General features: G+C 38.1%; 1 protein-coding gene across 1 annotated transcript in view; it reads right to left on the bottom strand.

The window, feature by feature from the left end:
* The window catches only part of LOC103184290 (protocadherin Fat 3), a 390,074-nt gene that overhangs the window by 95,220 nt on the left and 279,007 nt on the right, over positions 1 to 15,847 (bottom strand). Inside the window, 2 exon segments of the mRNA XM_042334569.1 lie at positions 2,191 to 2,401; positions 7,080 to 7,355. Coding sequence (XP_042190503.1) covers positions 2,191 to 2,401; positions 7,080 to 7,355 — 487 coding nt within the window.

The following is a 15,847-nucleotide window of genomic DNA, read 5'->3' on the forward strand; positions in this document are numbered from 1 at the left end:
GCATGAATGACCTTTGTCCCTAGCCTTTATCATATTGTAAAGCTCTCTTTACAAAGACAAGGTAATACTCATAATAATCATTACATTTGATATAATAGGTTTATAATAATCCTTGCATTTAATATAACACCAAATCACATCATCAAAACATCTCAAAGCACTTCACGGGATTTTTACGTTGTGCATTTGCAGCACCTATAACTCCACCACAAGGAACGTCATGGAAGAGTAACCGAGAGACAGTCACTGGATTTCTTCTATCCTCCACTGTTGGCATGAACCTGGCTTCTTCTGCTCAACAGCCCTTTCCCAATGACTCATGTGGGGAATCGGAAGTGCACCCTTCCCCCTTCACAATATTGCTTTTGTAGCATACTGATCCAGCATAGCAAAGCACTGTCATCAGATCACCTGACCAAATGTGAACTGTGCCACTGAAGTGCTTAATCAAACCATTTGTTTTGTGCTCTGAACCAATCTAAAGTCTCAAGGTGAATGCCTTCTTCAATACTAGTGAGGCAAACACAATGGCATCAAAGTGGAATGCTTTCCTAATGAGGATCAGGAGGAATTGATACCAGCTGCACTCGCTGCCTCAGGCAACAAGAAAACCCAAACCAGATGATTTATCAGCAACAAAAATAGCTGGCATCTTTCTAGTCACAACTGCTTTCACTTGTGCTGAAATGCAAAGTCTTCTCAGTCAAAACACCAATGATTTTCAAGTATATTTGGATTCCTATGCTCTAATATCACCCATGCTAAATGTTAGAATTCTATAATATAAGTAACAATTCTTGCATTTGACAGACATCGAACATTGAAATATCACATGCAATTGCAGTCAAATATAGTGACTGTGTTTGTAAGCAAAACATGGCAGCCAAGTTGAGCAAAGCAAATGCTACACTAAACTAGAGACTGATTCTTAAACTACTGCAGCTAGAATAAATTTTCTTAATTTAAGTTACTCTTAACTGTTGCTTACAATTGCTTCCTCTATTAACTCTGACAGCAGCCACTTAAGCTTTGCTGTGGCCATGGTCAATCAGATGGGCAGGTTGCTGGGAAGCTAGATTGATTCTTTCTACACTAACTCACTCCCTCTCGCCACATGAGGTGAGATAGAGTGCTCTGCTTGTGCAAACATTCTCCAAACTGCTGAGCTAAAGCTCCTAAAATCCAGTTTTATTAATAGCATACATAGGGCTTCAAACTCCAGCTACTTGACTGGCAATGGAGCATTGTTCCGCTGGAAGTATTGAATTCAAATAATAATCCTTGCATTTAATATAGCAGCTTATCATGTCGTCGAGATGTCTCAAAGCGCTTCATAGGATTTACTGTGAAGTTGTTGACTGTGTATTCTGTGGGTGAAACGGTAATGAGATTTGGTACATACTTTCAGATGACTTCCGAAAACTGTTCAGGAGTTCATAAAGATACTTCAATAATCTAGGTTATTTGCTGAGAGAACTCAATAGTATAGAATTTTATGTTTACAATACCTTTACTAAATCTTGAATTTTTGGTTTATTGAACAAAGCTAAAAATCTTTGGTAGAAATAAACGCTACAAGGATTTTAACATATGCATCAGATGTTTGCTATAAATTACATAGTAGCTCTTTAACGAAAAGGTGTTGGCCTATCCTAGTATGAAAAAATACAGGTTAGCTTTATCTTGGTTTGATGCTTGGGAAATAGCTACTCTAAGACAATCTGCAATTTAAACATTGAATAAGATTAAGTTTAATAATGGCTCAAACCATTCATCTCCCATAGTTTTGGTCACAGGTGAGATTTAATGGCAATGTAGCCAGGTTTTTGTTTAAGAACAAGTCTATTAACTGCTCAATTTAAATCTACTAGCCACTTTTAAAAAAATAACTCCTGGGATATATATTTGCCTCGGAGATAAATTACTTCAGCTCCTACAGAGACTTGTTTTTGCACTTGCTGATAGTAAGTTAACCACTTTTATAATGATAATCATATTTTATGATGTCACTTGAAGATGCAGTGGGAACAAAAGGAAGTTATTGATTCTGGTGAATATCCTGGAGGAGGAGAAAAGTATAAATACTTTTCTATCATATCAGTTAAATTTCGGTTCTTCCTAAATACAGCCCCATGAGCTGTTCAGAAGAATCTCAGCATTCAGATTTGTCATTACAAAATAATTACTCACCTGTTTCAATAGTGTAAATCAATTCAGCATTTTTTCCTTTGTCCCTGTCCAGGGCTGTGACCTGCAGCACAGCAGAACCCTGAGCAGCCGACTCAAATACAGAACCATCATAGACAGTGTTGGTGAAATACGGGGTGTGATCATTGAAATCATCTACGTTGATCACAACCCGCACCAGATTCCGTCGGTAAGGAAACTCCTGATCTCGGACCTGGTGAAATCAATTCAGAAGTTACTTTGAAAAAGATCCAAGTAGTTAAATATGATCTATGGACATAAATATGTGTCAAAAGTTTGGAAAAGGCTTTATCTGCAACACATTAATGTAACATGTTAAACATCCTCAATTTCTTGGAAGACTTTTAAGTTCATTTTCCTCTCTGTCTAAAAGTCAGGTATGTAGCCCTTTTAGTTATCATTTTTGGTTACTTACAGTGATGTTATCAGTTCTCCATTGTATTCTTCTGAGATGCCACTGATATGTGCATCAATTTCTCACTGATTACAATCGTAAATATTGAGTATCAGTTCAGTTGTAGGGTTACTTCTCATTGCAGAGTGATGAGAATATGGCCAAAAGAGTGAATGGTAGCCATAAGCAACATAAGAAAGCTGAGGTTAAATTGACTGAAGGGCCTTCTTCATCCAAATCACAAGATCCCATAAACATCCACAAGGTAACTGACCAATAAATCCGAAAAGACCATTCACCTGGACACCAGGAGGAACTTGTTTCTCTTTTGAGTATCATCATGGGATTTTTTTTTACTTCTACCACCTCCAACTATGCAGCACTCCTTCAGTACTGCAATGGAGTGCCACCCTAGACTATGAGCTTAAGTCCTAGAACCCACAACCTTCTGATTCAGAAGTGGCGGTGCTTCCAATGGAGCCAAAGAATGTAAGCAATGCAGAAAATTTATGCCATGACTGCACAGATCTCTGTAACTCACTAAGTAAGGAAACAACATTAGTTTTTGAAGGAATATCAGAAAGGGAATACAGTCAGATATCTTGCAAGGCTTCTTATAGCTTTAGGATATTTTTCAAACTGGTTCTGTCACGATGATGGGCCACCTTACATACATTTTTAAGACATTAAAGGCAGAACACCAGGCATTCATACCAGCAATAAGGCTTCAGATATCTAGCCTGATTGCTTCAGTCACACCACCATATTAAGTACATATGCTTGAGGATATACTTGGGTCTGATGTATAGAAATCTGTTATCTACATTACCAATTTTCACCACTGATACCTAGTTTAACAAATTTCAACTGATTCATCCATGGTGTGTAATTCTTCCACTTAGATATGAATTTCTTCTAAACTCCTTCAGTTTGGAACCTGATGCATCTCATATCCCTTTTGAAAATAAAACTGCAAACTAATCAAATATACATTACAAAACAGCAAGAACATAAAGGATGAGATTCAGAGTATAATCTTTCCAAATCTGTTCTCATTTGTTTAAATTCTGAAGAATGGTACAGTTCATCAGTCATTTTATTATCAGTCATGGCAGATAATTGCTCCCAAAGTGTCTCTTATGGTGGTGACGATGCACAAAAACCTGCTCTGTACAAGAAAAGGATGAATTATACCAACTGGTGTACAATCAGCCAAAACTTAGATTGCAGCACAACATCTAATTTCACTGAACTGAAAAGAACCTCACAAATGTTGGCAGCTCTCTGAATATCATTATAAGCAGATCTGATGCAGAAATAGTGACATTAAATGTAATAAAGGAAATTTGGGGTAAATATTGCAACCTGTGATTTATGAATTCACACTAAAGTCACTGGCTGGTTTGCTGTTCCAACCCAATAGTTCAGAACCTGACAAATACTTCAGAGAAAACTTGTATTACATTTTTAGACATCCAAATCAATGAGTATGGTTGCAAGCTTGAACACAGCCAGTTTTTGTTTCTAAGATGTATAATTTAGCCAAAATACTACTGTGCAAGTACAAGCAGAAAAACAGATGCAATTTACCTCAGGGTATCAGATAAAGTCATGAACTGCCAGAGCAAGACTGAGACAATTTCTAAAGGCTCTGAACCATGTGCCACAGGCACCAGAAATGCTTTAGGTTATTTTTTGCACAAGTGGTACGTATCAAATATAGTTCATGCATAATGTAAGGATAAATTTTAACTGTGTTAATTTAATATGCTGGTGAGGCATTCTAATGATATTTTTGTTTACAATTCATTATGGTGCTAAATGAGATGAGTAATATAAAACCATTTCATTTTGTTAAAATAACACGCAATGTTACTCAGTAAAAAATAGCAGCGTTTTTACAGCTTGCAACTAATGTTTGTTAATGAAATAACAAGAATGCAAAAGCTATTTAACTGACGCGGTCTGTCAAAGCAATAATTCATGCTCTTAGCTGCATACTTTAATGTGTCTGGAATTTTAGCTCCAAGCTATTATATGTTTGAATATTCAACCAAATTGCCTAATAAATCTAAACAATACATCATATCAAAACTCTTATTATATTGTGAAGGACTTCATGTCATCTGTTCAACCGTCTGTGCACTATATTCGCACACATGCTTCTGATGCAAATAAAATAATGTTCCATAATCTGCACTAATAAAGGGATTATTGAGTAATTATTTATGTATTAACTTTGTAAGCATTAACAAGTCATTTGAGTGAAAAGGATAAACACAAGGCTGAGAAAGTAATCAGAAAACAGAGGGGATGATCAAAGAGTATATCTGGAGAAAATAATAGATGGGATTTTAAAAAAAAGGGCCAGATGTTATAGAAGAGGAGGAGATAGCAAATGAGTGTAAGATATTGGACTATTATATGAGTTATGTAAATAAATGTAGCATTTACAGGTGTGCTTAATTCTGTATTTAACATAATGAAAAGGATTATAATAATAATAATAATCCTTGCATTTGATATAGCGCTTTTCACGTCGGGAGAACGTCCCAAAGTGCTTCACAGAACACACTGTAAAGTGAATTGACTGTATATTTGTGGGCGAACGCGGCAGCCAATTGCGCACAACAATGTCCCACAAACAGTCGTAGATTGAAAATGACCAATTTTATTATTGTTTTGGTTTTGGAGGGATTATTATTAGGCGTGTGGAGTAAGGAAACTTGCCCAAGGTTTCGCCCTGACCTGCCTGGAATTGAACTCAGGTCTCTCGCTTGCAAGGCGAGTGCTCTAACCACTGAGCTACAGGACTCCACAATTGTAGGGCACAAAAAGGGCAGTGCAGTTGGTGTGCATGGACTGTAGTTTAGAACAGTTAAAGGAGTAACTAATGCCATCAGTCTTATTTTAACAGACAACTCTAGGTAATCATTGAAGCCAAGAATGGTGTATAAGGATTAGGAAAATGCACCCAGAAAACTAATTAATATAAACAAGAAGAGTATGGGAAGTAACTCTGGGAATTAGAGTCTGGTAAAGCTGCTATGCAGCAGATAAAACATTAAAGGGCATCATGAAGAGGGAATAATAAAACCTTCTGGAGAAACACCAGAAATATGAGAAAGGCATCATTGATTTACAGGAGGGAGGTTATGCTGATCCATCTATTGGATTTCTTTGAAGAATTAACTGATTTTCTGCTCAATTGAAACTAGGTAGATATCACACATTTAGATGTTAGCAGTGCTTTAACAATGTCACACAGAGTAACATGTGTACAATATTAGAAGGAATACAATTGGAGAGGGGAAGTTTCCGTAGAGGATTGGTACTTCAAAGTGATGGAGAATATGAAAGTCATAGACTTCCTTTCATATGGATAAAATGGGCATAAGAATGTTTCTGAGGTAAAGATGGACAAGAAGTACAAAAAAGACTTAGTAAGTGAGAATTGCAAATTTCTTGTGGACAGGCAGGTAGCATCTCAGAGCACTTAACAGTGTTGGAGCTTGTTCTGAGCCAGAGAGTGAGAGGAAAGATGACCATATTATATTAAACCTGAGATCAAATCCTGACGGGTCAAATCATACAACAGATTGGAGAAACGGAGGGAGGGTCTTTGCCAAAGTCGTCCAGATGAAAGTTAAATGAGAAAAAGAAGTCAGCAAGATCATTTTTTCTTTCTACGAGAGCTAGCAACAGAATTATCAGGAAGGAAATGTGGTGGAAAGGGATATTTACAGATGTTTGAAGAGATAACTTTGACAAGGGACTGCAAGGAATAAACAATGAAAGGATGAACGCTGAAGGGATAAGAAGGCAAGAGATGACATTTATATTCAATTAAGTTATATTTAGCAACTCTAATCCTGGACTTAAAGGTTATGAAGAGAGATAAACTTGGCTCCAGATGCTTCAGAATAATAAGAATCAGACAGAAGGTTTATGAGACACTGCAGAACAGGAACTAGCATTGATCCATAATATAGTGACCCACCTGAAGGTCAGAGAAGAAAGAATGAGCTAGGAAACCATCCATGACATTTAAAATAAATAAGTTGGTTCACTGGCTGCCTTCGATATCCTCAGTCTACAAATAGCTCAAATCTGACAGGATTCCCACTCAAACTTGCTGGAGATCAGATGGGCCAAATTGTACTCTAAATGTCTATAATTCTATGATTTGTGAACATCGGATGAGGAGAGGATTGGACTGTGAGACTTTACACCATTATCAGCCTGCTGACTCTTACTCTCATACACTGAAAATGGCCAATTGGCCAAGGTACCAAAGAGTTTACAGTGGACCTGGAACCACACCAACATAAACCATCCAATGAAGTGAGGGGAGGGAGTGAAATAGGGAGGAAATAACATTTAGAAAATCTGAGATAAAATCCTGATGTGTCAAATAGTTACTGGAATGGGGAAACAGATACTGTCCATTCAACAAGCTCTATAAGTAAATACTCACCATTACAGTCAAGATGTGCTGAGCCTGGACTTCATGATCCAGCCTTTCCGATATATATAACTTGCCTGTACCATGGTCAAGTCGGAATTTGCGCATGCTCATTGGGTTTATACTGCTGTGAATAGAGTAGGTCAATTTGTTTTTCTCATCCTTGTCAGTGGCTTTAACATGCAGGATCTCGGCACCCACGAAAGTGTCCTCAGAGATGGTGATTTCATAGTTCGGCTTGGAGAATACTGGACCATTATCATTGTTGTCAAGTATTTTTATATGCACCTGTAATGCAGAATGTGACAAAAATAAGACTTTAATTCTATTACAAATGCACTTTGAAGAAAGACTTATATAACAGAATTTGGATTATGAATATAAACAATTGTACTTTTTAGCTCTGATAATGTATGGACTTCTCTTTAGACACATGCCCCTGATTTATCTACGAGGGAAGGTGTTGTGGGGGGGAGGGGGGAATCTTTCCAGACGTGAAATAAACTAAATATTATTGAATCATAGGATTCTGGCACCAGAAAAAAAGTTAATTTTCATATCCTTACAATATGGAGTTTATCCTGCAATACAAGTACATTCAATTACAACTGAAATGAAAAAGCATTAGAATATATACAACAACAATTTGTATTTATATAGGGCCCTTCATTAAAGGTATTGTCTCTGAGCACTTAAGATCCTGAAAATCTGGTTTAGCCAGATTTGCCACCCTTGATTCTTTATAAATAATCCAGTGGGCACTTAAAATGTACAATATTGTAGTAGTACAAGTACAATAGCATAACATTGGGCTTTGTTTTATATAAGAACAACAAGATTTCATTTATAGAACACCTTTCACATCGGGAGGATGTCCCAAGGCGCTGGACAGTTGGGTCGGGACCCGAGCAGGGGGGAAATGGTCAGGGTGAGGGGAGGGAAGGGAGGGAGCGAGGAGGTGGTAGAGAGTCGAGAGGGGAGCTGAAGGCACGGTCGAAGAGAAAGGTCTTGAGACCGGCCTTGAAGGAGGAAAGGGAGGAAGCAAGGTGAAGGCACTGGGGGATGGAGTTCCAGAGCTCGTATAAGCAACGTAAATAACAAAATTGGAGATGTTTATGGGAAATACAAGGGAATAATATTATGGAAGAGTCACTCAAAGTCAATCTTAATGACCATATCCATAACAACGTAGCATTGGGACTGCATATCTGATTTTTTAAAGAAAATATATCTTTACATTCATTTCAAACCAGAAGATAACATCAACGGTAAGGGTTTGAAGATAATGAACAGCCTCCCCAATATTGACAACGGACACAAAGAAAGAGAAGGATGAAGGTGGAAAATGTATTTAATGTGCTACTTAGATATTAGGAAATGACTTGCACTGATAATTTATAGAAGGATCAAAAGAAGAAAAACTTTTCTTTAAAAAAATACAATGAGGTAATTGTTTTTCAGGGACAAAAATGTTTCGATGATGAATGTTATTTGCAGCTAATATTTAACCCATACATTATGTACAGAGTCCTGCTTAAGCACTGGGTGGGCATCAAACTATAAACATTATTGAGACTTTACTACAGCTTTGGTGACATAATCGTCTTAAAATGGTTGAGAGCTAATTCCTTCAGCACTTGGCTCCATTTTTCTGTAAATCTTTCGTATCAATTTAGACAAGTTTTTCAGCAGCTCAGAGTGGTAGAAATGCAGTATTTTGAGTTTTTATGCTGCTCAGCTTGATAAGAGAGACACAGCAAGACTGAGTGCTCCTTTGTCCACTTTCTGCTCCGGAAATATGCCAGCGGGAGAGGCAGGATCAATAAAAGACCAATTTTCTATGTGTAGATGCAATATATATATATATAGAATCATAGAATCCTAAAATATTACAGCACAGAAGCAGGCCATTCGGCCCATCGTGCCTCTGCCCGCTCTTTGGAAGAGCTGCCCAATCAGTTCAACTCCCCCGCTTCTATCCCCATATTCTTGCAATTTTTTTCTTTTTCAAGTACCTATCTAATTCCCTTTTGAAAGTTGTTATTAAATTGGTTCCCACCACCCTTTCAGGGAGTGCATTCCAGGCCGTAACAACTCTTTGTGCAAAAAAATCCTCATCTCCCCGCTGGTTCTTTTGCAAAACATCTTAAATCTGTGTACCCTTGTTACTGACCCATCTGCCAGTGGAAACAGTTTCTCCCTATCTACTTTATCAAAACCCATTATGTGAAATCTCCTCTTAACCTTTTCTGCTCTAAGGAGAACAATCCCAACTTCTCTTGCCTCTCCATATAACTAAAGTTCTTCATCCTTGGTACCTTTCTGGTAAATCTTCTCTGCACTCTTTCCAAGTCCTTGATATCCCTCCTAAAATGTGGTACCTGCCCACAGTGGAATGGTTTGGATACTCTTAAACATAGTGATGGCTTTCTGCATGTGCCAGTCATCCAACAATACTTACGTTCCTACAAAACTAACGCTATGAGTTAAACAATTTAGATTTGAATAAACAGTTTGGGAACAATCTATTTAGTTCGCTGAAAGCCTCCATTCAGAACTTTTGTTTTCTTAATAACAATTACACATCTTTTTATTTGCATTCTGTGCACAAGATCCTACTGAACCACTTTCCATCATCCTCCACATATTTGTTTTATTCCTCACAACTAAATAGTATTTAAAGCAATGTTTCTGCAGACCAAACCAGCATATGAATCAATCCTTGTAGCAATTAAACCTTGTACCATTCAAATTTTTATGAAGAATTTTGATTCAAGAAATTGACTCGATATACAATGGAAATAAAGCACTATGGAAATTAATGCAGTAAAGCTTGTCCTTCACAGGTTTTTAATGTTGCTCATAAATACCCATTGGTATGTGTACATGAATAAAAGACTCTGAGGAAAGTTTGGAAGGATGCCATAAACTATCTTACATGAATACGTTTCTGTTTTATTACATGATCAAAACCTAATGTTGTACTACATTTTTTCTGTTCATTGGATATAAAGAATCAAGGGTGGTAAATTTGGCTAGACAAAGTCTTCAGTGCTAAGTGCACCAGGGTATAAATGCATGGAATAGTCCCACACGTAGTAGTTCTTGTGACCTTCAGCTACCTTCTTGGACTGAAACAATAACAAACGTATGCAATGTGAAAGATCTGTACTAGGACCCATCCTGTTCCTCGTATACCTAGAATTATGTGTATTCACAAATACTATGTTGTGCAATGGAATTAGAGGAGGCAGTCATGATCTTACTTAGAGAGCTCAGCAGCCAATCTTTGGTAAATGCAGTTCAATACAGATTAAGGCATGGAATTTATATAGAAAATTAAATGAGAGGATGAATGGGTGGATGGACGGGAGAATAGAACTTAGCAAGGGGAAACTTGAAAGATCTAGAGGTATTGCTTAACTCCTTAATCAATATGTCCATACACTTTGAGGCAGCAATAAACAAGGCAAATAGGATGACAATTTACATTGTCAAATCAGTGGAGTTTTGATAACCTAAATCATACTTAATCTGTGTGGTGTTATGGGTAAGGCACACCTAGAGTACCACATTCAGTTCCAATCGCTGCAACATAATAGGACTGCCTCGGACCTAGAAGCAAAAGGGATACTGAGGCTGATTTCCAATTTTAGAGAACTCACTATGGGGAATGACTAGATAAACTGAGGAACTTCAGCTTTCAAAAACAGCATCTCAGAGGAAAGCTTATCAAAGTACAGTATATATAAAATGCTTAATGGGATAGAGAAAATGAACCCAGAACAATATTTTTAGATATGGCAAATTAATAGGACAAGAGGCCAGGATTGTTAAAGTAACTTTTGGATCTGCAACTGGAAAACATTTTTTTCGCATAGAAGGAATCAACAGTTGAACCAAGTGAGTAGAAATGATGGTAAAGGCAAGAGCTTGAGTTCATTTTTAAAAAAAAGAGCTGGTGTAAAGAGAAGATAATAGGTTTGGCATTCAGGAAGTACGAGATTAAATGGCCTGCAGAGTCGTCTTGAACTGAACTTCTCTTGAAACATAAACTGACCTTCATAACATTTGCACTACTTGTAACCATGAACCACAGAACACTGAGACCAGCTTTGCTGAAGGTCTCACCTTGATGAATGCCAATTCTTCAAATATAATTGTCCCTGGGGGTGTTGGATCAATTCAGCTGAAGTCAATATGTTTTAGAATAAGCTACAAGAAAGATGGGTAGGAATGCATCCTCCACAGGGGCTCTTCCAAACACAAAAAATGTTCTCTTGTGTTTCTACCTTTGGACTCTATCCACAATTTCTTTTAACTAAGAAGGTAGGTCCCAAGGTACAGTGACACAGTACAAACAAACTTAATTATAGACCTGGTAAATGTATAACAAAGCTTGACCTCCACGCGTTCAAATTTACTCTTTTATGTGGTCAATCATTCATTGTATAGAGTGACTAAGTTAGGTTTATCACGTCCTTCAGGTTGGATAGGTTCTGTTCAGTTCCCATGGTGATTGAGAAGCCTTGGTTTACAAAGCCTGTTTTGCAATCTCCAGTGATGTTCCTTGTGCAAACAAAATCTGGAAAATTGCCGATGCAAGAGAAACCTCATATCTCCCTTGATAAATAATCAAAGCAATTCAGCACGGCGAGAGAGAAGTAGAATACATAATGTGCACAAGGTATACTACAGATCTGAATGGGATCTTAATAGTATTCTGGGTTACGTTATATATGGACAAATAATAGTCCAAGATTAGGTTCTGACAAATATGAATGAAGGATTAACATGGTCTTTGAATTCTTGATAAGAATCTGCATTAGTGAACCTACTGAATTTTCATTCCCCACTTCAATTATTTTCAGACAGGTAATCTTCCATTTGCTGTTAATGGCCGCTTCCATTAGTTTTCTAATTTGCTGATCAAGACCGGGAAATTAAACATAAATTGTACAACATGGAGCTGGCAGTAACCAAATGCACAAGAGGAGTTATCTGATCTGAGTAAAATTATCATGGAAATAATTCTTGCATTTTATATTGAGCCTTATGATGCCTGTCAAAATGTTCCAAAACATTTCACAGGATTTAATATAAAGTGGAGCGACTGCAATTTTATGCTATATAATTTAACCCAGACTACTATTAACACCCTATTCAGGTCTGTGGTGTATTTTGTGCAACCATTATTCTATCTCCTCTCTGTGCTGAATCGCTTTGATTCTTCAACAAGTGAGTTATGAACTTTCTCTTGCAATTTTCCAGATTTTATTTCACTGAGATGAGGTGGAGGGACTCCAGGACAGAGTTCCAGAGTGAGGGGGACAAAAAGGCTAAAAGTTGACCATCAACAGTGGGGCAGGCTGGTGTCTGCTGAGCTCAAGGTGGGTTGGTAGGGTTTCTAGAAGGTCAAAGAGGTAGGGTGGGGCAAGACCATATTGGAATTTAAAGGTGAGGATGAGGATCTTAGACTTAATCCTTTGGGGTTTGGGGAGCCAGGCAAGAATGGGGGTGATAGACTCATGAAGCCTCATATGGGAGAGGACACAAGTTGCAAAGTTAGGAAATCTGGCAAGCAGAAACATAATGCAGACTAGCCTGGACGTGATGAACTTTAGTTTTAAAAAAAACTGATAAATAGCAAAACAATGAGATGCAAGACTGCCACTGCCAATGGAGGGTAAGTATATTAGCGGTGTGCTCAAGGTCTTATTTAAAATGGAATAAGAACAATCATCTACCTATGAGGATAGTTCAGTGTTATACGTTTTATAACAAGGACAGTGTTCCTTGATGATTTTTCTACCTTTGCTTTGCAATCCCTCCTCCCTGTGGATTGATGCCGTCTCAAGGCAATGTGTTTAATGGGCTGATGTTTTAAGCAAAATTGGTCAGCTGGGTGCCTGACCATGCGGAAACCCATCAAACCAAACTAAGTTCCTACATATGGAAATATGTGTATCTGGAATGGAATGTGCATTTTCGCTGGAGGGATGCATCCTGCTTTCCTAATTACAAAATATTAGCCACAGATTGGTAAGAGTCAAAGCTCACTCAATCCACGACTGTTTGTGGGACACTGCTGTGAGCAATTGGCTACTGCATTCTGCTCACAAAATATACAGTTTTACCCTTTACTATATATTCTGTGAAGTGCTTTCAGACGTCTCAAAGATGTGATAAGGGGCTATATTAAATGCAAGAATTGTAAATATGGATCAGAACCATTGTGCATGTTTAAGGTCGGCTGAAAAGAGGCAAATTCTCTTTATAGACAAATTTTCTTTCTGCATTACAAAGGCTATTACCTCGAAACTCCACACACTTCACCCAAATCTTCTCCAGTATGAGATCACCAAGCTTCCTTGCTTAGTCACAACAAATGCATTTCTTACTTTAACCTATTCAATTAGACTAATTTTTACAAGTTAAACATATCGCAGTATGTGTACTCACATGTTAAATATATAAGAAGACCCGAAGGCTTTGTTGCCTCCTTGGGGCCGGGGTGAAGGATGTCTCAGCAGGGCTAGAGGATAATTTAAAATATGAGGGCAAGGATCTGTTGGTAGTACTTCACATAGGTACCAATGACATTGGTAGAGTTGGCCAAGATGACTAGAGAAGGGAATTCGAAGAGCTGGGGTCCAAATTGAAGTCGAGATCATCAAAGGTGGTAACATCAGGACTACTGCCTGTACCATACGACAATTGGTACAAGAACAAACAAATTAAGGACTTGAACGCATGGCTGAAAGAGTGGTGCGGAACTCAGGTTTTTTTTTAATGGGCCATTGGCACGAGTTTTGGAGGAAAAGAGAGCTCTTTCAGAGAAAAGGGCTGCATTTAAATAGTACTGGGACAAATGTCCAAGCTAAACAAATTAACAGGGAAATAAATAGGAATTTAAACTAGTAAAGGTGGGGGAATATATAGGTAAGAGAGACCATAAGTTAGCATTAGAAAAAGTAAAGATGACAATGCAGAATAGCATGCCAGATAATAGGAATATGTTAACTAGGAGTAAGAAGCTTGGCAAAGTAGATAAGGAATCAGAGAGTAGAGGAAATGGTAGGAAATTAAAAATGTTATATCTGAATGCACAAAGCATTCAGAATAAAACTGATGAATTAAAAGCACAGATAGACACATATGAGTACGATCTAGTAGCCATCAATGAAACATGGTTACAAGGAGATCTTGGGTGGGAGTTAAATATTCCAGGGTTCTCAGTTTACAGGAAAGACAGGCACTGTGGGAAATGAGGTGGGGGCTTAGCCCTGTTAATTAGGGATGAAATAAAAGCAGTGGCGAGGAAGGATCTGAAATCCGATGACCAGGAGGTCGAGACAATATGGGTGGAAATAAAAAATAATAAAGGGCAGAAAATATTAATGGGAGTGGTTTATAGACCCCCAAACAGCAATTACAGTATAGCACAGGGTATTAATCAAGAAATCAGTGGAGCACGTAAGAAAGGTAAGAACATAAGACCCTAAGTGTCTATCCAGCCCTTTAAGGATCTTATATGTTTCAATAAGATCTCCCCTAATTCTTCTGTACTCTAGAGAATATAGCCCTAGTTTATTCAGCTTATCCTCATAGGTCAGTCCCCTCATCCCAGGAACTAACCTAGTGAATCTACGCTGCACCCCGTCTGCGGCAAGTATGTCCTTTTTTAAATAAGGAGACCAAAACTGCACACAATACTCTAGGTGCAGTCTCACCAAAGCCCTATACAGTTGCAGCAAGACTTCCCTACTCTTGTACTCTAAACCTTTTGCAATGAACTCTAACATGCCGTTCGCCTTCTTAGTTGCTTGCTGCACCTGCCCAAACTAACTTTTTGAGACTGGTGTACAAGGACACCCAAATCCCTCTGAACACTAAGACTATCTAATCTCTCCCCCTCTAGAAAATAATCTGTTTTTCTCTTTTTTCTACCTAGGTAAATAACTTCACACTTCCCCACATTAAATTCCATCTGCCACCTACTCGCCCACTCCCCCAGCCTATCTATATCCCGTTGCAATCTTTTTGCATCATCCTCAGAGCTTACACTCCCACCTAGTTTAGTGTCATCCACAAATTTACATACGTTATATTCAATGTCCTCGTCTAGATCATTGATGTAAATTGTAAATAGCTGAGGCCCAAGCACTGATCCTTGTGGCACTCCACTGGTCACATCCTGCCAATTCGAGAATGACCCGCTTATCCCTATTCTCTGTTTTCTACCCATTAGTCACTCTTCAATCCATGCTAATATGTTCCCATTAATCCCGTGGGCCTTAACCTTGTGCAATAGCCTTTTGTGTGGCACTTTGTCAAATGCCTTTTTAAAATCTAAATATACTACATCTACTGGTTCCCCCCTATCTAACCTGCTAGATACATCTTCAAAATACTCTAAAAGATTAGTTAAGCATGACTTCCCATTTGTAAAGCTATGTTGACTCTGCCTAATCTTGTTATGGTCTTCCAGGAATCCCATAACGACATCTTTAATTAAGGACTCAAGAATTTTCCCAACCACTGATGTCAGACTAACTGGTCTATAGTTCCCCATCTTTTCTCTCCCACCCTTCTTAAATAGTGGTGTTACATTTGCAATCTTCCAATCAATGGGAACCGTTCCGGAATCCAGAGAATTTTGGAAGATCAAAGACAAGCCATCCACTATCTCAGTAGCCGCCTCTTTTAAAACCGATAATAGTGGGTGATTTCAATCTCCACATAGATTGGGAAAACCAAATCGGCAACAGTAGGTCAGA

Source organism: Callorhinchus milii, unplaced genomic scaffold (genome assembly GCF_018977255.1).
Source record: "Callorhinchus milii isolate IMCB2004 unplaced genomic scaffold, IMCB_Cmil_1.0 Scaffold4, whole genome shotgun sequence".
NCBI classification, from domain to species: domain Eukaryota; kingdom Metazoa; phylum Chordata; class Chondrichthyes; order Chimaeriformes; family Callorhinchidae; genus Callorhinchus; species Callorhinchus milii.